The sequence below is a fragment of the Cynocephalus volans genome, chromosome 3 (genome assembly GCF_027409185.1).
Source record: "Cynocephalus volans isolate mCynVol1 chromosome 3, mCynVol1.pri, whole genome shotgun sequence".
NCBI lineage: Eukaryota > Metazoa > Chordata > Mammalia > Dermoptera > Cynocephalidae > Cynocephalus > Cynocephalus volans.
In genome coordinates this window covers 88,694,496-88,718,634 of record NC_084462.1, presented here as the reverse complement: position 1 = coordinate 88,718,634, position 24,139 = coordinate 88,694,496, and the positions used below count along the sequence as shown (strand labels likewise).

At 36.3% G+C, this 24,139-nt stretch overlaps 1 protein-coding gene across 1 annotated transcript in view; it reads right to left on the bottom strand.

Annotated features, from left to right (window-relative positions):
- FAM227B (family with sequence similarity 227 member B) overlaps positions 1-24,139 on the bottom strand; it is a 229,500-nt gene that overhangs the window by 184,233 nt on the left and 21,128 nt on the right. The window contains exons 8-9 of the mRNA XM_063090056.1: positions 20,577-20,703; positions 622-759 (exon numbers count right to left, since the gene is read on the bottom strand). Of these exons, the coding sequence (XP_062946126.1) occupies positions 622-759; positions 20,577-20,703 (265 nt within the window). The remainder of the gene's footprint in view (positions 1-621; positions 760-20,576; positions 20,704-24,139) is intronic.

Sequence of the window (24,139 nt, the reverse complement as noted above, 5' to 3'; positions counted from 1 at the left end):
AAGGAGTTTGATCCTGGTGCAGGAACTTGGCATGTGGCTCAAGGGAACAAAAGATGAAACAAAAATATATCTAAGTGAATTGGTATTTCAAATAGTCTACAAGACTGTTTAATAAATGGGTCATTTGGAAAAAAGCATCATACTGGAATACAATCACTCTTCTTATTAAAAAAATAAATTCCTAATGAATTAAAGACAAATCAAATATGGAAATAAAAAAGGACTAGAGAAAAATACAGGTAAGTATTTTCATAATTTTAGGTAAGTCTTGACAAATATGCTACATAACTAAAATCCTAAAGAAAACAAATTTATATGCAGTAAATAAAAATTTTAAACCTATCTATTGGCAAAAAACATTATTAACCAGTTAGCAATGTAACTAAAAGTGAGAATATCTGTAGTAAAGACAAGAAGTTCCTAAAAATCAATATAAAAATATCATTAACAGGGAAATGGGAAAAAAAAGCTAAGTCATACCACCATGACACCAATCTCTAAGTCAAACGTTAAGACTCTCACCAAAAAATTAGTCATTAGAAAATTCTGACTAACAGATTACCTCATATAGTTGATTTTGGCTGTCTATTCCATTCTTTCATTCACAAAAAATTTACTTACTATTTGTTATGCGTTCTTGACTGCTTGCAATCCTTTCTTGTACTGATTTTGCAGGAACTTTCTTACTACCATGTATGGTTGTTGTGGAGAGTTCTTTCAGTTTCCAGTGGGCCCCAAAGCCTTTTTGAGGTTTTAAACCTGTTGATATAAAACGTACATACAGCCAAAGAAATTAGGATTTTGAAAATACTTTTTAATTTATCAAAGCATTTCTCTGACTACTGTAAATTATATCCTCACAACCTTGGGTGCATGTATATTTACATCTATCAATCATATCCTTTTGCTGAATTGATCCCCTTCTCATTATACAATAATTTTCTTTGTCTCTTTCCATATTTTTATTTAAAATCTATTTTATTTAATATAAACACAGCTACTTCTGCTTGTTTTTGGTTTCCATTTGCATGAAATATCTTTTCCCACCCCTTCACTTTCAGTCTATGTGTGTCTTTACAGGTGAAGTTAGTTTCTTGTAGGCAGCATATAGTTGTCTTTTTCTTAAAAAAAAAAAAAAATCTATTCAGCCAGTCTATGTCTTTTAATTGGGGGATTTAAACTGTTTACATTCAAGATTGATATTGAAAGGTATAGATTTACTCCTGTCACTTTAAAAATTGTTTTCTGCTTGATTTGTGTAACTTTTGTTCTTTTCTTCCCCTTTTATTGTTTATCTTTGCAGTTTTTAGTTTTCTGTAGTGGTAAGTTTTAATTCATTCCTCTTTCTTATTTGTGTATCTGCTCTATCAGTGAGTTTTATTCTTTTGCATGTTCTTATAATGATAGTTGTATTTTTGCTACCAATTTTAGGAATACCTTAAGGGTTTATTGTGGAACAGTCTAGTGATGATGAATTTCCTCAGTTTTTGCTTGTCTGGGAAAGACTTTATTTCTCCTTTATTTCTGAAGGATAACTTTGCTGGGTAGAGTATTCTTGGTTGGCAGTTTTTTGTCAGCTCTTTGAATATATTATCTCATTCTCTCCTGGCCTGTAAGGTTTCTGCTGAGAAATATGCTGTTAGTCTCATGGATATCCTGCTATATGTGACTTGATGCTTTTCTCTTGCTGTGTTTAGAATGCTCTCTTTGACTTTGGCTTTTGACAGTTTGACTATAATATGCCTCAGAGATGACCTTTTTGGGCTGAATCTATTTGGGTATCTTTGGGCTTCTGTATCTGGATGTTCACATCTTTCAGCTATTATTCAATTAAATAGGTTTTCAATGCCTTTTCCCTTCTCTGTTCTTTATGGAATTCCCATAGTGTAAACATTTGCTGGCTTAAAGCTGCCCTATAAGTCTTGTGGGTTTCATTTTTTTATTAAATTTTTCTTTTTCTTTTTCTTTGCCTGACTGGTTTATGTCAAAAGGCCTATTTTCAAGTTCAGAAATTCTTTCTTCTGCTTGATCTAGTGTATTGTTGAAGCTCTTGGTTGTGTTTTCTATTTCACTCAATGAATTCTTCAGTTACAAAATTTCTGTTTGGCTCTTTTTTGTAATATTTATCTCTTTGTTGAATTTCTCATTTGGATCATACATTGTTCTCCTGATCTTGTTGAATTGTCTATTTGTATTTTATTGTATCTCACTGAGTTTCCTTAAGATCATTATTTTGAATTCCTTTACAGGCATTTCATAGATTTCCTTTTCTTTGGTATCTGTTGCTAGAGAATTTATATGTTCCTTTGGGGGTGTTATGTTTCTTACTTTTCCATATTTTTTGTATGCCTATGTCGATGTTTGTGCATCTGGTGGAACAGTCACATCCTCTAATTTTATAGAATAGCTTTCATGGGGAAAGACATTTTCCTGTAAATGTGTCCCACAGTGTTGGTTGGGTAGGGTACATGGCTTTGGTTCTGTGCAGGTGCAGTACTGTAGTCTCTGTGTGATTTCTTAGGTTGTATTCCATGTCAAAGTTTTTGTGAATGCTTCACTGACTGGCACTGCAGGTCTTTGCTGAAGCTGTGGTGCAGCTCTGCTGGGGGCTAAGATTGCCAGATAGACCAGTTCTTGGACCCTGGAGGGGCACATGTGGGCATGCAGCAGCTCAGCTGGCCAATGGGTGGGATTATTGGTGGCAGTGGACCCTGGGTGAGCCAGCCCTTGGGCCCCCGTGAGAGGTACACAGGCTCTTGATGGTTCTTCCTCTGGAGTGGGTGGAACTGCTAGAAAGGTAGGTGCTCAGCAGCTCCTCCACTGAGAGGTCTTATGGCAGCAGCAGAGAGTCCTGAGTGGCCAGATTTGGGGGTCTGGAGAGTACTCACATCAGCTCCCTTTGTCTTGGGGGTGGCCTCCATGCTGTGCTGGACTGCCTGTTTTCCAAGGTGCGTGGCGCTGCATAAGTTCAGGTGCCAGGAGTACAGCTGCAGCTCCAGATCTAGGTGGTGTTCTGATGTGACAGCTCTCTGGGTGGATGTGGTGAGATGTTGGCAGGTCTCCAGGGATGTTAAGATGCTGGGGATATTAGGCTGCAGGGCAGGATGCTCTCTGGTGGTGGCTCCACTCAGAATGGCAATGCACTGTGGCAGCCTGGTTCCCAGGGGTGGGAAGACCTAGTGTGAATTTTATTTCTAAAGTAATGCAGTCATGTAGACTCCAGAAAGCTCCCTATCTTGGGCCAAGGACCTGCAAGGGCTGTGGGAATCTCCTGTAGCTAGAACTGTGAGTATCCATGGTGGGAATGTGGAGTGCTGGGGATCTCCCACTTAACTTTTGCCCTCAGTGGAGAATCTCTTCTGGCCCCAAGCTGATACTGGCTGGACAATTCATTTTACTTTCTATGCTGCCTCAGGGGGCCTTCATCATTTTTTTTGCTGATTTCCCGTGTTCTTCCCTAGATATTCTATTTGATGTGTGGTTATCTATTTGTTGTTTTGACTTTTCTTTTTGAAGGAGTTGAATGCTGGGCATCTCTAGTCAGCCATCTTGATGATGTCTCCCCCCATCTTATATATTTTGGTACATAAAATTTTTTCTTGCCAGTTAGTTCAAAACTATTTTCTAATTTTCATTATGATTTCTTTTCAAGCACTAGGTTATTTAGGCAAATATTTCTTATTTTTCACACACATAAAGACATTCTTTCTTTCTTTCTTTTTTTCTTTCTTTCTTTCTTTTTTTGGTCATAGTTTCTAAACTGTTGCATTGCATTCAATGAATCAACATGATCTGTATGAAATAAATCTTCTGAAAGTTGGTAGTATTGTATTTTTGGTTAAATATATGGAGAATTTTTATAATTATTTTATGTGTTTGAAAGTACTACTGTGGATTTTTCAGTTGCAGTATTCTATACGTATGCATTATTTCATGCTTGTTAATTATGTTGTTTAAATCCTTTATATCTGTCCTGGGTTTTGTTTTTCGATTGCTTCTTCTATCAGTTACTAAAAGAGTACTATTATAGTTATGCCAAAGGATTATTATAGTTTTACCAAAAACTTGGGATTGTGTTCTCAGGTTCACATAAATTCTTTGATGAAGTGCCTGTTCAAATATTTTGTCGCTTTTAAAATTGAGATGTTTGGTTTCTTTTCACTGAGTTTTGAGTTTTTCATAAATCTGGATACAAATCTTTTATCATTTGTGTCATAAGCCAATATTTTTTCCCAGGTTGTAGCTTGTCTTTTCATTCTATCAGTGTCTTCTGAGTAGCTGAAGTTCTTTATTTTGTTAAAGTCCTATTTATCAAGATTTTTCTTCTATGCATCATGTTTTTGGTGTAATATCTAAAAATCCTGAGGCCACAAAAATTTCTTTGTACAATTTTTTCTAGAAGTTTTATAGTTTTAGTTTTCACACTTTGAGCTATCACTCATTTTAGTTAATTTTTACATAGAACATAAAGTTTGAATAGAGTTTTATTTATATTTATTTATTTTTTTATACATCTTTATTCATTATAAGTCCACCAACATAGTTTTAAATTATTGCTTTCTGAATCTGTCTTCCAAATTAGGAAAGAAAAATACCTACGTGGTAAAAAATATATTTTCTTTCATGTTTCCATATGTAGATACCTTTACAAGTGCTCTTTATTTTTTTATGTGGATTTGAGTTACTGTCTTGTGTCCTTTCCCTTCAGCCTGAAGGTCTCCCTTTACTATTTCTTTTAGGGAAGGTCTGCTAGTGATGAATTCTTTCGCTTTTTGGGGGAGGGACGTGTAATGACTTAATTTTTCCTTCATTTTTGAAAGAGAGATTTGCTGGATATAGAATTCTTTTTTTAACTCAAAATATTTTAACACTTATTTGTATACATTTGTGGGGTACAGAATGCCATTTCAATATATGCACATGCTGCACAATGATTCATTTAGGGTAGAGTGCATAGTTTTGTACCCATTAGACCACCACTTTCTCCACCACTGCCCCCAGCTTCTGGTAACCATTATTCTACTCTCTTCTATGAGAATCCCTTCCCTCTTTTTTTTTTTTTTTTTTAAGATTCCACATATGAGTGGTATCACATGGTATTTGTCTTTTTCTGCCTGACTTATTTCACTAACTTGGTTTCCAGTTCCTTCCATGTTGCTGCAAATGGCAGGATATCTTTTTTTTTTTTTTTTTTTAAATATAGCTGAGTAGTATTCCATTGTGTATATATCCAATCATCCATTGATGGGCATTTAGGTTGATTCCATCTCTTGGCTATTGTGAATAGTGCTGTGATAGAAATGGGAGTACAGATGTCTTTTTGATATATTGATTTCATTTCTTTGAGGTATTTACCCGGTAGTGGGACAGCTGGGTTGTAAGGTAGATCTATTTTTAATTCTCTGAGGAAACTCTTTCTGTTTTCCACAATGGCTGTACCAATTTACACTTCCACCAGCAATATAGGAGAGTTCCTTTTTCTCCACATCCTCTCCAGCATTTACTATTTTTTGTCTTGTTGATAATAGCCATTCTAACTGGAGAGAGATGGTATCTCTCTGTGGTTTTAATTTGCATTTCCCTGATGATTAGTGATGTTGAACATTTTCTCATGTGTTTCTTGGCCATTTGTATGTCTTCTTTTGAGAAATATCTGTTCAGGTCCTTTATCCATTTTTGAATTGGGTTATTTGGTTTTTTCCTGTTGAGTTGCTTGAGTTCCTTATATATCCTGGATATTAGCCCCTTGTCTGATGTAGTATGCAAATACTCTCTCCCATCCTGCAGGTTGTCTCTTCACTTAGTTGACAGTGTCCCTTGCTGTGCAGAAGCTTTTTAGTTTGATGTAGTCCCACTTACGTATATTTGCTTTAGTTGCCTGTTCCTTTGAAGTCTCACCCCAAAAGCACTACCCACTCTCATTTCATGTAGCATTTCCCCTATGTTTTCTTCTGGTAGTTTCCCTTCACTTTAAGCTGGTGTATGTCTTTATCAATTAAGTGAGTTTCTTGTAGGCAACTTATTGTTGGTTGTTGTTTTACAATCCATTCAGCCATTCTGTGTCTGTTAATTGGGGCATTTAATCCATTTACATATAGGGACTTGGTACTGCCATTTTGCTATTTTTTTCCCCTCTGGTTGTTTTGTGGAACCCTTTTTCCCGTCTTACCGTCTTCCTTTGTGATTGAGTGGTTTTCTCTAGCTTTACATTTTGAGTTCTCATTATCTATTTTTTGTATGTCTCATAAATTTTTGTGTTATGGTTACCATGAGGCTTACAAAAAACATGTTATAGTTATAACAAATAATTTTATACTAATAACAACTTAACTTTAATATCTAAGAAAAAAGAAAAAACCAAAGCCAACTCCATGCTTTGGTGTCATTCCCCTTACCCCCCCAACTTTTCAATATTTTGTTTTTCCAAGTTACATCTTTTAATATTGCTTCTGTCTTATATGGTTGTTGAGTATGTTATTTTCTTGTTAGGTTTATCCTTTAGTCTTTATACTAAGGATGAAATTGGTTTATTCACTAACCTTACCATATTGGAGTGTTCTGAGGTTGTATGTGTATTTACTTTGCTAATGAGTTACGTACCTTCAGATGTATTCTTGCTACTCTTTAGCATCATTTTTTTTTTTTTTTTTTTTTTTTTTTTAGTGAAGAGCTCCCTTTAGCATTTCTTGTAGGACAGGCCTAGTGTTGATGAATTCCCTTAGCTTTTGTTTGTCTGGGAAAGACTTTATTTCTCCTTCATATTTGAGGGTTAGTTTTGCTGGATAGAGAATTCCTGGCTGACAGTCTTCTTCCTTCAGCATGCTTAATATATCGTTCCATTCTCTTCTGGCCTGTAGGGTTTCTTATTCTTTTTTCTTTTGTGCCTCTGATGGAATAATTTTGTGTGTTTTATTTTTGAGCTCATTGATTCTTTCCTCTGATTAAATTTGTTTTTGGATAAAAACTCAATAAAAGTTGAAAAAATCTTTTATGACAGTAGACTCAGAAACCGTGTGACTCTTGATGGAAGTGGATTATGAGAAAAAGCAGTGTAAGAGTGCTGTGCATTGAATTGTGTCCCCCAAATTCCACATATATTATAAACTTAACCCACATTGTGACAGTGTTAAGAGGGTGGGAAATTCTATTATGGTATTTGAAAGGTGAGGACGTGAAGTGGTGATTAGATTGTGAGGACCATGCCCTAGCAAATGGATTAATCCATTTGATGGTTTAATGGTGGTCACGGGCATTGTTCTAAGGGCTTTAAAAGAGGCACAAGAGAAGCTCTTTCTTTGCTTCTGCCAATTTGCAATGTGATACCCTGTGTCACTGAAGTCACCACCAAAGAAGGCCATCACCAGATGTGTTCCCTGGACTTTGGCCTTCCAAGCCTCTGAAACTGTAAGCAATAAATTTTGTTTCCTTATAAATTACCCAGTTTCAGGTATTTCTATTATAAGAAACAGAAATGGACTAATATAAAGAGAAATATGTACAGACATATTTGTGATTAAATAAATCATGGAAGTTCTAGTACAGCGACTACTGCCTTTGTTTGCAACCTAATTTTTTTTAGGGATGCATATAAATACTAAAAATGAAGAAATAATGAATGTACAGCTCAATAAATTTTTACAAATTTAATATGTGGTGACCATGTAACCAGCACCCAGGAGCTCTCCTTTCTAGTTACTACCCATTACTAAGGATAACTATACATATCACTTCTAAAACAATATCTTAATCTTATCAGATTTTGAATTTTATATAAATAAACTCATACCAGATCTCTTTCGTGCTTGATTTTCTGTTTTTTTCAATTATGTTAGTGTGATTTATTCATACTGTTGCATATAGTTATAATTTGTTCATTCTCATTGCTGGTAATTTTTCATTGTGTTAATACTCCACAATCTGAACATTATATTATTGATGGACATTTGGAAAGTTTTTATTTTTTTGATTATTATAGACAGGGATCTTATGAACATTTTTTACTTTTCTTTTGCTGTACAGAAATATGCACACATATAGGGTATGTGTACCTGGGAGTCATAAATATGCTGGGTCAAAAGCATGCATATGTTCAGCCTTCATAGATACTGGCAGTTGTCTAAATCACTGTATTAACTTACACTCCCACCGGCATGGTTGCCTGTTGTTTTAAGAAAATGCAGATTTGAACTTTATTTAATTAATCTAAGTATTTGAAACAATTGTGTAGTTACATGCAGTCTAAAGAAATAACATAATGAGATTCCCAGTACCCTTTACACGGTTTCCCACAATGGTAGTACCTTATGAAACTACAGTGCAATATCACGAACAGAATACAGACATTGATGCAATCAAGATGCAGAACAGGTTCATTACAAGGATCCCTGGAGTTTCCCGTTTATAGCAACAGCTACCCTCCTTCCTCCCTCTCCCATCCCCCATCCCTAACCCTTGACAACTACTAATCTGTTCTCAATTTCTATAATTTTGTCATTTCAAGATTGTTAAATAAATGAATAAGTACGTAACCTTTTGGGATTGGCTTTATTCACTCAGCATAATTCTCTGGAGATTCATCCACGTTGTTGCATCTATCAATAGTCTGTTCCATTTTATCGCTGAGTAGTATTTCATAGCACAGATGCACCACAGCTTGTTTAATCATTCACCCTTAAGTCTGCATTGGTGTCTTTCAGGAGTGTTTCAAAATTTTGTTCATATATATTTTGTATAAATCTTGTTATTATCCCAAATTTAATCTTCTCAACTATTGCAGTTGTATGTGAGGTTTCCTCTACCACTATGTCTGCTAACTGGTTATTGTTTGTGAATGTAAAAATTACTGATTTCTGTATGTAAATTTTATATGTCACTATTTTACTGACTCCTTTTGTTCTAGTTAACTTTATTACTGATTGTCTAGGATTTTCCATGTATATACCATATAATACACAAATAAAACTGTGGATTCTTTTGCAACTGTTATGCTTTTAATTGGTTTCTACTATGTAAATAGAGAAGAATATATAAAACAGATCAAGATGAGAAAATAGCACTCATCCAGGAGATTTACAATGAAAGGTTTCGAAATTCTGTGGTAAATCTAGCTGAAAATGTCAACTATCCTATGGGTCTTCAAAGTATACTACTCATTCCACATGTGGACTGCCTAAGGCAAAGCAAGAATACTAATATAAATGCTTTATCCTACTTAAATATCAGAATGGATAGTTTCAACTGAATAAACAAAAACTTTTCTTGTTTCATGAAGTTTTGTAAGGCTATGACTGGTAGAATTAATCTGAAGACATCAAAATTGTTACGGCAAGAGAGTAAAGGGTTTTTTTTTCTATAAGAAAAAGTTAACTATTTTTGAGATACCACTGGGTGGAAGTAAAATCAATTTGTTTGCCTCTGAAGTAATAGGACTGTAATTAAAGCCTAAAAAAATCTTATTTTATGTTGTATTTACAAAATTAATCCAGCGTTAAATTATTAGTAGCTAAAATACCTAAAAATTCTTCATTGTAACAGAAGAGTAAGAAAAGTACCTGAACTTCATCAAGTGAAGATTTATGTTACACACAAAAATTTTTTTCTCTTTTGTAAACTCACATGATTTTTAATGGGAGAAAAGGGATTTTTTTTATTTATTAAAGATACAACATATATTGAAACTACTGGAAATATAAAGAAAATCCTGTAGAAGCACACATGTACAGTGGTCTATAGAACCACACATACAATATATAGAATTCTATTTTTTGCAAACAGAGAACATTACTTTTTTTCAAGTCATTAGATATCATTTATAATATTTCACTATGTACTATTATATAACAGGAACAACTCAATAAATTCCAAAATACAAATATAATACAGGCCACAGTGTTTAAGATACTGCAAAAAAGTAGACATTAATCATGAAAGTATAAACACAAAAGATTTTGCCATTAAAGAGTGCTATTTTAAAAGACGGGTGAAAATGGAAATCAAAATTGTAACTACATGCTGGACTGGAAATGTACTATATCTTGAAGTATATGGTATAAAGATGTATATATATGTGTGAGTATGTATAAAATCAAGGTGAAGACTTAAGACTTGTGCACTGTAGTGGATATTAGACCTCAATAACAGAATTTAAAAAGTAATCATAGAAAATTTTTTAAAGTCAATAATAACATGTTTAAACAGTAATTCTCTATAACAACTTGAAAATATTTAAATTCAAAATTCCCTTTCTGAATCAAAAGCCATAAAAACAACTGATTCATTATGAAAATGTTTAAATTGCTTGGGAGCCTGGGTGAGAAAATACAGTTAATGCTACAGTTCTATGTCAGCTGTTGTCCAAACAAGATCATGTCTCATGCTTTTGTTGTTTAAAAGCATTGAGCATTATTGCTATCATCTTCCCTGCTTTTGGCCTGTGTGTTGTCCTCTAAATCCCAGTGTTTCTCTCTGCTAGGCACCTGAGGGGATGAGCAACACTGGCCCAATTTAGATAATTTCTTTGTTATGTTTACTGTATTAGTTCATTGTTTATTTACATCTTAACATTTCTTCATTGCCATCAGAAGGCAAGTATAACATGTGGCTAATACTGTACTATGTTTTGAATACTGCACACAAACATATCCACTAATAAGTTCATTATTGGTTAAACAGGTAGGTACTTAGTTTATTAAAATGACTTATTGTGTGAAAAAATCCTTGGTGTGTTATTGCATAGATATTTGTGCGTTTTAATAATGTTTGGGGAATCTGGTTAGGGTTTTTGAGTGATTTGGAAATGTACTGTCATTCTTCTCAATTAAATTATGAAATGTCAGCTCCCACTATTTGAGAATTTGTTATTTGACACATTTTCAGAAATGGATTAAATTGAGATAATGAAAGATGCCTATTGTTAGAACATTATATTTAAACTTCATGAGTTATGCATAAAGGCTTACTCAGAGGTAAATTCATAGCCTTAAAAGCTTTTATAACTAAGCAAGAAAATTTAAAATAATGTACAAAACCGTCAGATCTCTAAGTTAAAGAAGAACAGCATATAAACATGTAAAAAGATTGAGAAAGAAATTAATGATAATAAAAGCAAAATTAATACACTAGAATATTTTTGACAAAATTAATAAATAAAATGATTCATATTGGAGGGAAAAATTAGACAAAATAATCTAGGGAAAGAGGATTATAAATTGTTTCAAAGAGGATTATAAATTGTTTCAGTGTAATGCAAAAGGCAGAAAGTGTACAATATCTGTAAAAAAATAGCATTACTGATTTTTCCCAATATATAAGTAATTCATATGCAACAATATTGAAAATATTAGAATTAAAAAGAAATTTCATAGTTTAATCAAAAAATTTGTACAAAGTAAACAGATCAAGGAAGCAATGTGATTTTCTAAGATTACAGAGTTATACAGCTCTAATCACAAATTCTAATCAGAAGAATAAACAATTTATGCCCATTCACATTATATTTCCTTTTATCTTTACAAATCTTCTGAGATACAAACCATACAATCTTTTCTATCTTTTAATTGGCCAGAGTATGGCCACTTTTATTTCCTTAAGAAAGGCTCAAGTGAACAAAATTCTCAAAGCTTTTTCACGTTTTAAACAATTTGTAGCCTTTGTATAAGAGGGCAGGTTGGTTGCACAGAAAATGCTTGGTTAACCCTTTCTTTTCTTAAATATCTTGTAGGTGTTTCTTCTGGAGTATAATATTTCTGAGAGAAAATTTGAAAATCTGGTTTTCTTTTCCTTTAGGAGACTTGATATTTTTATCTGGCTGCCCAAGGAATGCTTTATCTTTAATGTCCTATAACTTATTATATCTGTCAGTGTTGACCATAATGGCTTAATTTTTCTTGATACATGGTCTTCCCTTTCAATATGTAGTCTTCTTTTCCTTCAGCAATGTTTTCTTGAGTTATATTTTAAGTATTTTATTAGTTTCAACCATCTTGATTGTCTCTTTCAAGGTATACAAATAAGGATATGTTGAAACTCTTTGCCTACCCCTCCTCCCACAACCAGGCATGCCACTGCTGCCATGGGGCCTGCCCGGGTCCTGAGACTGGATCCGGAAACTGACCCCTCCTCCTGCAACCAACCAGGCAAGGAGCATGCCCAAAACACCAGTTCCATGTGGGTGGCCTACCACATCTAACACAATAGCCACGGCTGCCACATAAGTGGCTAGATGCAACCACCAACGTGCAGATGGCCCACCAGCCACTCAAGTGCATTGACATAAAGAGAGTCACCAGCAGAGACCAAAGAGAAGAAAAGGATGTCTCTCTCCACAAAGCCCATTCCAGAGTGATACAAGAAGCACCTATGCTACGATAATAGTGGGGGACCTGAACACACCTCTCTCAGCACTGGACAGATCATCTAGGCAACAAATCAACAGAGTAACTGTTACTCTGTCAGAAGGAGAAAAAAAATCTAGAGTTATAAGAGGTAGGGGGGAGGGAGATGGGGAGAGATTTGATAAGGGGCATAAAGAATATGATTTGTAATAATGTATATGCTAATAATATTGATTTGATCCACATACATCAACATTGAACCCCAAAATATGTATAATCAATTATGATTCAATAAAAAAATATTTAAAAAACCATTAAAAAAAATGGTGAAATCCTGAGGAAAAAAAAAAACTGTTTGCCTGTATTTCTCCAAGGAGTCCTGGCTCCTTTTATTAAAGGTTAGAATTAAGAAACCAAGATTTGGGTTCTGGGTATGTACACAATTATTGGGGTATCAGTTTTTCTATGTCCTTCCAGTGAACAAAGCTAGAAAATGTATGTATTTACACTAACTCATAAATACACACATATATAATTACTTTTTAAATTTTTAAAATTTTTATTTAGTTAGTTTTGACAGTTTTGTATTGAGAGATAACTGATTATACATGTTTGTGGGGTACAGCATCAAACATCAATATCTGTGTACAATATGTGGTGACTAAATCAGGATAATTAATATATTCATGTTTACAAAATGTAATCAATCTCTGTGACCCTTCACTAGTTTCTTGCCAACCCTGCCTTCCCCCTTTACCCCCTCTAATAATCACAGTTCTGTTCTCTTTTTTTTTTTAAAGTTGAATGTATTATTTTGATTCTTCTTTCTCTCTCTTTCTCCTTCCTTCCTTCCTTCCTTCCTTCCTTCCTTCCTTCCTTCCTTCCTTCCTTCCTTCCTTCCTTCCTTCCTTCCACCTGGCTTAATGTCATTTTCTCTAAGTTCATCCATATTGCTGTAAATGGCAGAATTTCATTCCTTGTTATGGCAGAGTAGTATTCCACTGACTATGTATGTATACTGTATTTGCCATATCCAGTCATCTGTTAATGGATATTTACGTTGATTCCAACTCAACTATTGTGATAAAGCTACAATAAACATGGGAGTACAGGTATTCCTGTGACATGATGATTTCCATACCTTTAGGTATATACCCAGCAGTGGGATAGCTGGATCGTATGGCAGTTCTACCTGTAGTTGTCTGAGGAAACTCCATACTGTTTTCTGTAATGGCTGCACTAATTTACAGTCCCACCAACAGTGTAGGAGGGTTCCACTTTCTGCACATCCTCACCAGCACTTGCTATTCTCTGCCTTTTTGATAATAGCCAGTCTAACTGGGGTGAGAGTGTATCTCAGTGTGGTTTTGATTTGCTTTTCCCTGATGCTGAGTGATATTGAGCATTTTTTCATGTGTCTATTGGCCATTTGTATGGCTACATATGAGAAATGTCTATTAAGTTCCTTTGCACATTTTTTAATTGGGTTACTTGTTTTCTTACTAAATGGTGCTGGGAAAACTGGAAATCCATACATAGAAAAATGAAACTAGACCTGTACCTCTCACCATATACCAAAATCAACTCAAAATGGATTAAAGACTTAAATATAAGACCTGAAACTATAAAACTCCTAAAAGAAAACATAGGGGAAACACTTCAGGATATAGAAGTGTGCAAAGACTTTATGAATATGACCAAAAGTACAGGCAAAAAAAGAAAATAATAAACAAATGGGATTATATCAAACTAAAAATCTTCTGCACAGTAAAGGAAACAATTAACAGAGCAACAACCTACAAAATGGGAGAAAATATTTGCAAACTATGCATCTGACAAGGGATTAATATCCAGAATATACAAAGAACTCAAACTACTTAAAAAAAAAATCTAGCCATATCTATATAAGGCTAAAATAAGTTCATACTGATGTCTTCAATTCTAATCCAGTACCACATGTTTCATTCTAGACTACCTCCCCTGCTTATCTGTAACTTTGTTCTCCAACAGTGAGAAACTTGCCTCCCACCATCCATTTACTAATTAAGCTCCAGTTTACATGTAAAGCAGTGTCAGAATTGTTAATCCATGTCACATTGTGCAACAATTTTTCCAAGTACAGTTTTCATATACAGTTCCTTTAGTTTTTTTCAGTTAAAATGCCGCTTGCCAAAATTACTTAGGCCAGCTTTCCCCTCCCACTCCCTTTATTAAAGTTATATAATACATTTATATTATTTTATTGTATTCTGCATTCCATCCTGGAATCCCTTGTCCTCTTGATTTTTAAAAATGTTTATACATTAAGGCTTTCAATTTGTGATGTAAAATTATATGGGTCTTGACAAATGCATCATACTTTTACTTTTTTATACTACATATATCATTATATTTGAAGTGAGCATACAGTTAGGTTCTTCCCTGACATCCTATATTTACAATTTGTATTCTCCCTATACAACTATGATTGTTCAATTGTTTTTAGAAGTTTTTTTGTGGTTGAATTAAAATTGTCATCTGTTTTTGGCAAATTTGTTTCTGGTGAGTTTTGAAAATCTCTATTAGTTTGTTAGAGCTGTCGTAATAAAATACCACAGACTGGGTGACTTAAACAACAGAAATATACCTTCTCACAGTTCTGGAGCCTAGAAGTTCAAGATTAAGGTGTCAGTAGTTTTGGTTTCTCCTGAGGCCTCTCTCCTTGGTTTGCAGATGGTTGCCTTCTTGCTGTGTTCTCATGTGGCATTTCTTTCTATGTGTGTACATCTCTGTGTCTCTCCCTCTTTTTAAAAAAAAAATTTAATTAATTAATTATTATTTTTATTTTTACATTCTAAGATGTTGTTGCAGAGTAGTTGGGGGGGAGGAGGAAAATGGAAGGGGGAAGGGGATAGGGTGGAAAGAAGAATCAGGAGGGAGGGTGGGCATAACTGAGGCCTGTGGCAACACCCTCATTCCAGCAGAGGAACCTGGGGTGCTTCTGGTTGCTGCCAGGTGGTCATCCCTGGGCTGTATGTGGATGTTAGGGTTGTGTGGCTGAGGCCCTTGGTCCTCCTCACCTTGGCTTGGGAGTCTGGGGAGCTTCTGGTGGCTGCCTGGTGGTCATCAATGGGCTGGATGTGGACATTGTGGGGGCATGGCTGAGGCCCTTGGCTACCCCCAACCCAGCTTGGGGTCCTGGGGGGATTCTGGTCCTTCCAGGTTTTATATAGGTGTTCTTTGGTGGTGTTAGACCTTTACTGATTAATATCAGAACTTTGTCTCTGATCTGTGGGTTTTTTGTGTTTTCTTTCAGTTCTGTGCTGGATTATTCACTATTCCCATCATTTAAACTCTGCACTGGAGTTGTCCTTTGCTTACTTGTAAAATGGGAAAACTTCCTGTGGGGACCAGCACTTGAGCCCTGTAGTTGAGCCAAATTGTTGTTTTGCTGCTGATTCCCTGGGGAAGGATTTTTGTGCAGCTCAGGTTTTAACTGTTGACCTTGTAAGCACTTCTGGGTCTTGTGAGGTCCAGTATACCTGGGTTGTGAGGAAACTCTGGACTGAAACTTTTCATCAGATTGCACCCCCTACAGTTCTATATTCCTGGACAGTCTCCATTGAGTGGACCTGTGCTGATTCAAGGGAAGATCAGCTGTCCATACTGTGCCCCAGTGTTCCCCTGGTGGGCCCGTCTGCCCTGCCACCCACACTCCCAAACACTTCCCATGGGATGGGGCCGTGTGCTGGTCCCTTGCGATGACTCACTGGCCTCTGAGTGGCTTCTTTTCTCAGTTGTCTGTGGCCCCTAACTCCTATGTGGGTCCACGGGAGCCCTGTTAGTGGTCTTGCTGGCCTGGGGGCCATGAAGGCCCTCTTCTCCCCTGCCATCTCAAAGCAACTTCACACAAAAGACACAGCTGTGGCTTATGCCTGCCCTTGCTCTGTGTGCTCAGCAGAGGCGGGCTTGAAGTAGCCAGGGCTCGAAATAGATGGAGTGTTCCTTTCTCTCATCGTGGCTTCTCCTGCATTTATGCACTCTGTAGGTCGTTCCTCCTCGTCCTCTGAGCTCTAGTGGCTCCAGCTTGGCTGTCGTTGCTTTTTAACAGTTGTAAATTGGTTGATTCTGCGAGAGGGTGATGCTGGGGACCATCTATTCTGCCATCTTGATCGGAAGTCCTTTCTTCCTCTTTTTTCCCCCCAGCTTTATTGAGGTATAATTGACAAATAAACATTGTATATACTTAAGGTGTACAATGTGATGTTTTGATGTACATACACATTGTGAAATGATTTCCAAAATCAAGCTAATTAATATATCCATCATCTCACATAACAAACTCTCTTTCTTTTGGTGGTGAGAATACTTAAGATCTACTCTCTTAGAAAATTTCAAGTACACGCACACATCAGAGATATTGTGGGTGCAGTTTCAGACCACTACAATAAAATGAATAATGCAATAAAGCAGATCACACAAATTTTTTGGTTTCTCAGTGCATATAAAAGTTTTGTTTACACTATCCTATAATCTATTAAGTGGAAAATAGCATTACGCCTAAATAATGCACACATCTTAATTAAGAAATACTTCATTGCTTAAAAAAATGCTAACAATCATCTGAGTCTTCAGCCAGTTGTAATCTTTTTGCTGGTGGAGGGTTTTGCCTCAATGTTGAAGGCTGCTAATTGATAAGGGTGGTGGTTGCTGAGGGTTGGGATTTCTGTGGCAATTTCTTAAAATAAGACAGTGGTTGACTTTTTCTTTTACAAAAGATTTCTCTGTAGTATGCAATGCTGTTTGACAGCACTTTACCCATAGTAGAACTTTCAAAATTGGAGTCAATCCTCTTAAATCCTGCTGCTTCTTTATCAACTAAGTTTATGAAATATTCTAAATCCCTTGTTGTCATTTCAACAATTATCACAATATCTTCACCAGGAGTAGATTCCATTTCAAAAAACCACTTTCCTTGCTCATTCATAAGAAGTGACTCCTCATCCATTGAAGTTTATCATGAATGAGCAAGGAAAGTGGTTTTTTGAAATGGAATCTACTCCTGGTGAAGTAGATCTTCAGTCACATCTTCAGGCTCCTCTTCTAATTCTCGTTCTCTTGCCATTTCCATGTCATCTGTAGTTACTTCCTCCACTGAAGACTTGAACTCCTCAAAGTTGTCCATGAGGGTTGGAATCAACTTCTTCCAAATTGCTGTTGTTGTTGATGTTTTGACCTCCTTCCATGAATCACTAACGTTCTTACTGGCATCTAAACCAATGAATCCTTTCCAGAAGGTTTTCAATTTACTTTGCTCAGATCCATCAGAGGAATCACTATCTAGAGCAGATATAGCCTTGCAAAATGTATTTCTTAAATAATAATACTTGAAAGTCAAAATTACTCCTTGATCTATGGGCTGCAGATTGAATGCTGTATTAGCAGCATGAAAACAGCATTAATTTCCTTGTATATCTTCACCAGAGCTCCTCGGTGATGCAAAAGAAATAATATTTTGAATAGTACTTTAATAGACAGAAATCTTTTCTGAGCAGCAGATCTCAACAGTGGGCTTAAAATATTCAGTAAACCATGAAGCAAACAGATGTGCTGTCATCCAGGCTTTGTTGCCCCATTTATAGAGTAAAGGCAGAGTAGATTTAGCATCATTCTTAAGGGCTCTAGGATTTTTGAAGTGGTAAATGAGCATTGGCTTCAACTGAAGGTCACTAGCTGCAGTGGCATCGGTTCCTAGGGTGCAGGTGCCCCTCCTGTAGCATTGGTAATGGTATGTGAGGTGAAGACACTTTTGCACCACTGAGGAGATGAGGTCTGGAGCGTGGATGCATGCAGAGCTACGGCAGCTCCAAGATCTGAAGCGTGAATGCTCCCATTGTGACGGTGGCTCTGGTGTCCTAAGTGTTAATGTTTGCCCTAAGATCTGGGGTCTGGAGCATGAGCATGTGCAGATTTACTGTTGCTCTGCAGTGTGTGGTGCAGATGTGCCTGCTGCAACGGTGGCTCTGGTGTCCACATCACAGGCACTCATAAAGCAGCTGTGGAGCTGGAGTCTGGAGTGCAGATCCACTGTGTGGAGTGACAGTGGATCCAAGGTCCAGGGTCCAGCCTAGTTCTCTGTGGCAGTGGCTTTAGTGTATGAGACATGGGCATGCACACTGCTGCCGCAGAAGTGATGCCTAGAGTGCAGGTCTGTGCAGAGTGGCCCCAACCCTTGTCCTGGGGTCATCACAACAACAGTGCCTTATTGGGGTGGGAGCACAGCACCATCTCCCTCTCCAGGGGGCCCACAACAGCAATGGCTGCTGGTTATCTTAGTGGCAAAAGTTGTCAGTGTCCTCTGTGGAGCAGGCTGCTGAAGTCCACATTGATGAACTCTAAGGGGACATCCCCTGTGAAATATTCAGGGAATTTGTGGCTGCTGCAGGGGCTATTGAGGACTTTGGCAACAAAGGCTCATTGGGGACCACATGACTGATTCTGAGAGCCTCCACCCTTCTTTATTCCTAGCTGTCTCCACATGTTTCACATATGCAAATCTCCCCCGTAACCCTTCTTGTGTGGTTACACCATTTTTTGTTGCTTTGCAGAAGGTTCTTAAATGAACTCTTCAGCCATCTCAGGGCTGCTATTGTTCATGGATAGCTGACTATTGTTTTTGTTGGGGAAGAAAAAGGCTGGTATCTCCTACTCCAACATCTTGCTCATGTCACTCCTCTCTCCCTCTTATAAGGACAGCAGTCCTATTGGATTAGGTCCCACTCATATTATCTCATTTAACCTTAAGTACTTCTTAAAAGGCCCTATTTTCAAATACAGTCAAATTCTGAGGTGTACTAGGGGTTAGGACTTCACTTCAACATATGAATTTGGGAGGAGACACAATTCAGATCATCACAGGTCTGTAGGACATCTTTCTGCTCTTCATCAAAATTTTTTCTTATAGTATCTTTGTTGAATGCTGCGATTATTCCATTTATTTATTGTATTTGAATTAGCTGGATCATTTTATATAATTAGCAAGATATTATTTCTGTGTGTGTGTGGGTTGGGGGTTTCTCAGGGCTATTTCCCAGTCTTTACCTCTCAAGGGCTCCCTTTTTAAAATATGAAATATTTTCTTATAGAAATTATTTTGTTAGTAAGAATCAACACAAAGAAGCTTAAAAATATTAGTTAACATTTAAACTGAAATACTTACAAGAAGAACTATATGAAAACAATCAATAGCTTCTGGTAGTTCATAATAGTGTAATAGTCTTAGAAAAAAAAGTTTGGAGGTCACTTCAGGAATATGAAACTATATTTTTATACCTTAGTTTTAAACCCAATGTATTAGGCCTTTTCTGCGGCTTATAACAGAATACCTGAAACTGGGTAATTTATAAAGAATAAAATTTATTTCTTATGGTTTTGGAGGCTGGGAAGTCCAAGGCCAAGGGGGCATATTTGGTAAGGGCCTTCCTCCTGGTGGGGACTCTTTACAGAGTCTTGCTATGATGCATGGTGAGGGCTGAGCAAAAGCACACTAATGTGCTTCTTTTCTTATAAAGCCACCAGTCTTTTCCCCAATAACTCATTAATCCATTAACCCATTAATCCATGAATGGATTAATTTCTTCATGAGGGCATGGCCCTCACGGTCTAATATCCTCTTAAATGTCCCACCTTTCAAGTGCTGTGTTGAAGATTAAGCTCCAACATGAGCATGGGGGGAAATCATACCATAGCATGTGAGTCCCAAAATCTCTAGCTAAATGCTCTAGGACAGAGTTTTACTTCTCTTTAGCTTTTCAGTCCTACTACTCCTTCCTAGACATATACAATGATTCAAAAAACAGGTTTTCCTTGATTAATGTTTATATGTTTTATGAGAAACTCAATACTATAATTTATCCTTCCTAATATATTTGCTATAAAAACATAAGTAGTGTTCCAAAACCAGCTTAAAATATTTACCTTTCAAATATAGTATATAATACGGTATGACTTTATTTCTGTGGCAATTCAGTTTTTTATAATAATTCTACTGCTTGTAAAATTATTTGGCTTCTCAAGTTAACAATTAATTTTGGTGTAACGATTTTCAGAAGAAAACAAATAATCACTATTTTTTAAAAGCAGACATCAGTGTGGCATGTTTTGTAAGACAAAGAACTATCAATTTATTGACTGGAGTAAACAAAATACTGCAATCCAAAAATTTTAGAAACCAAAATAATGAATACTTAAATGATATATTCATACCTGACAACCAAAGGAAAATGTTATTCCCTAGATCTTCTTTAAATTCATCATCAAAAAGTTTACTAGATTCTGGAAATGCTTCCTGGAATGTTGCATAGATAGCTTGTGCTAAACAATCAGGATACACCTATCAAAATACAGTCATATTAGATTAATTTTATATTTTATGTAATATATCTTAACTACCAACAAATGATTATTCAGTTTGTGAAATGTATATGTCCCTTTTTTTCTGATAGCTTGCTTTTGGTCATTTTGAACAAAAAAGAGTTGAAAATTAAGTCAATCTGACTGTTAGCATTTGGGAAAAAATTTAACTTAGATAAAGCATAAAGTTAAAAATTAAGATAAGGTTTGATGATTATCCATTTATGTCATTTAACCTTGCTATTGCTATCCTCTTTTAGAAAGTGATACATATGGGTCATCTTAATAAAAAGTACACTTTAAAATAATTGAAGTTTGCTTAGGTGAGTTTATATATTTTAATCAGTATATTTCTTTTTTCTTTTTCTTTTTTTTTCCTTTTTTGTGACTGATAATGGGATCACAACCTTTGGCTTGGTGTCACCTGCACCGCGCTCAGCCAGTGAGCACACCGGCCATCCCTATATAGGATCCAAACTAGCGGCAGGAGCGCCGCTGCGCTCCCGGAGCCGCACTCTCCTGAGTGAGCCACGGGGTCAGCCCTTAATCAGTATATTTCACATGTTAAAACCATAATCAAATATCAGCAAATAAACGGTACTACAAGTATCCTATCAGCTTTCAAATCCCTAAACTACTGAATTCCTCTCAGGCAGTGACTAGACATAGAAAGATGTATTTTTATAAAGACAAATTTATATCACTATTTTGGTAATATGCATTCAGATAAGTATTTACAATCACACATTAAGCCCTTAATTGTGTGAAATTTTAGGATTTAAGGGCCCTTAGAAATCACCATGGTAGAAAGAATAATAGTCCAAAAAATATATACATTCTAACCACTGGAACCTGTGAAATTTAACTTATAAGGTGAAAGGGTTTTGCAGGTGTGATTAAATTCAAGATTTTGAGATGGGGAGATTATCTTGGGTATCCTGTGGGCTCTAAATGTAATCATAAGTGTCCTTATAAGAGGAAGGTGGAGAAAAAATTTGCCTACAGAAGAGCAAGAGGCTGTGTGACAGCAGAGGGAGAGATTGGAGTGGTGCAACCACAGCCTAGGAATATGGGCAGCCAAAAGAAGCTAGAAGAGGCAAGGAATGCATTCTACTCTGGAGCCTCCTAAAGAAACCATCTCTGCAGACACTTTCATTTTAGCCTCACGTGACTCATTTTGGACTTCTGGCCTTCATAACTATGAGAATAAACTTCTGTTGTTTAAGACCCTAAATTAATGATAGTTTGTTACAGTAGCAATACAAAACTAATATTGTCACCTAATCCAGCAGTGCTCAAATTTGCTGTTAAGTGATCTTTTATGATCTCCATGGTTTTGGGGGGCAGGGGGGAGGGGGAATGGGGGGGAAGGGGAGAATTCTGTAATATATTAATATATTTAATTTTATTGAATGAACCATGAACATTTTTCTATCAGAAATGATTACATATTATATTTATGGTATATAAAATTATATAAGGAAAATGTGGTATATATACAATGGAATACTACTCAGCCATAAATAAAAATGAAATTCTGCCATTTGCAGCAACATGGATGAGCCTGGAGAAAACTATGTTAAATGAAATAAGCCAGACACAGAAAGAAAAATACTGCATGCCCTCACTCATAACTGGGTGCTAAGAAAGAAGGAGAGAAAGAAAGAAAGACAAGAAGAAAGAAAGAAAAAGAAAGGACGAAAGACAGAAAACAGACCACAATAATACACTGAACTTTCAGAAGGAGAAAACAAACTTAAGGATACTAGAGATGGGGAGGAGGGAGGGAGGGGGCTTGGGGAATGGTTGGTTGGATAAGGGGCATAGAGAAAAATTGTGATTTGTAATTATGAATATGCTAATAATCAAAAAAGAAATCTAAAAAAAATATAGCAATGATTAAAATGAAAATGTTTAACAAGGTGGATAAGGAGAATTTCTAAAAGTTTTCGGTAAATGTTCCATGTTCAGGAGATTAAAGAAAAAAGAGATCAAGTGTTAAACTGTTTGGAAAATTTCTAAGGGAATATCATTGTATGACACTGAAGTAAGGGAAGTAAAAACATACTAAATATGCTTAGGTTGAGATTAATTTGCACTGAATAGTGAGAGCTGAAGATAAATTTTTCATTGTTAGAAATTAATAAATTTCCTTAGGTAAGATAATTGAGATAGTTAATAGTACTGAAATCCTCACTTGTTTGAATGAGTTCAAAATAATGGAAATTGATCAATAAGAGATGAGGCCCCACCTCTACTTAAATAGCTCTTGAGGGGGTACACTTGTAGGGAGGTGGCCTGGCTCTCAAACATAGAAACAGGGAGAGAGAGCATTTAAAGAAGACTGAGCACAGGTAAAAAAGTCTAATCATTAAGGTGTACATCTTGTTTGTTCTCAAATGAGGCTTTGGATCTTGATTAAACAACTTCTAATTTCTCCATGGAAAAAGCCACTGAAAATAAGAACCCAGAAAAAGTCATGTCATGACTTGAGAGAAGTATAACATTTATCAAAAGACACATCCATCCCAGGGGGGAACATTTAGACCATAAAAGTAGGATCAGAAACTGAGATAGGAGGTGTTCAGTTTCCCTGGGCTTGGGTTATAGGACACAACTCTGGGTTTCAAGCCATTCCCCAAGGTTTCAGGCCCATCCTCTAGGATCTCCCCTAGAGGAAAGTTACTGTGGCTAGTTAGACCTGTTTTCCAGGGGGAAATATGCACAATGGTTTATGCAAATCCAGGGGCTGGGCATGCTCAGTAAAGAGGGGTTATATAACCCTTGTAGCTGGGCATGCTCAGTGAAGTGGAGTTTATCCTCTGAATGAGCTTGCACTAGAGGTACTGGAGAGCACAGAGTATTCTTGAATATGTCTGGTGCACGTGATAGGATTTGACCAATGAACATGCTCCAAGAAGACCAACTAAGCATGTGCAAGACTATGTTACATAACTGGGAACCACCCCCTTAATTGAATATTCATTGGATAAGGAAAAGACAAAAACAGAATCCCAGCAGAAGGTGGGGTTGTTGCTTACTCTCCTACAGCCAGCAGGCACTCTGCCTGTGGAGTGTGTATTTCTTTTTTTTTGTATCAAACTTACTTTCAGGAAGTCCTTGCTCACTTTCCTGTGGCCAACCCACTTCTCTGGCTGAGGTGTGTATGCTTTACTTTGTATCCAACTTACTTTCAGCAATCAGCTACTGACTCTCTTGAGCCAGCCTGCACTCTGTACTGAATTTTAAATGTGCATTTCTTACTTTTGTATTAAACTTGATGTGGGCCCTGCTCAGTCTGGAGCTATGCTGCACTCTCTCTGTGAAATCTGTATCTCTTATTCACTATATTAAACCTGTCCTCATTTTCTACTGTGACGCTGCTCTTGAATTCTTTCCTGTGGCAGAGTACAAGA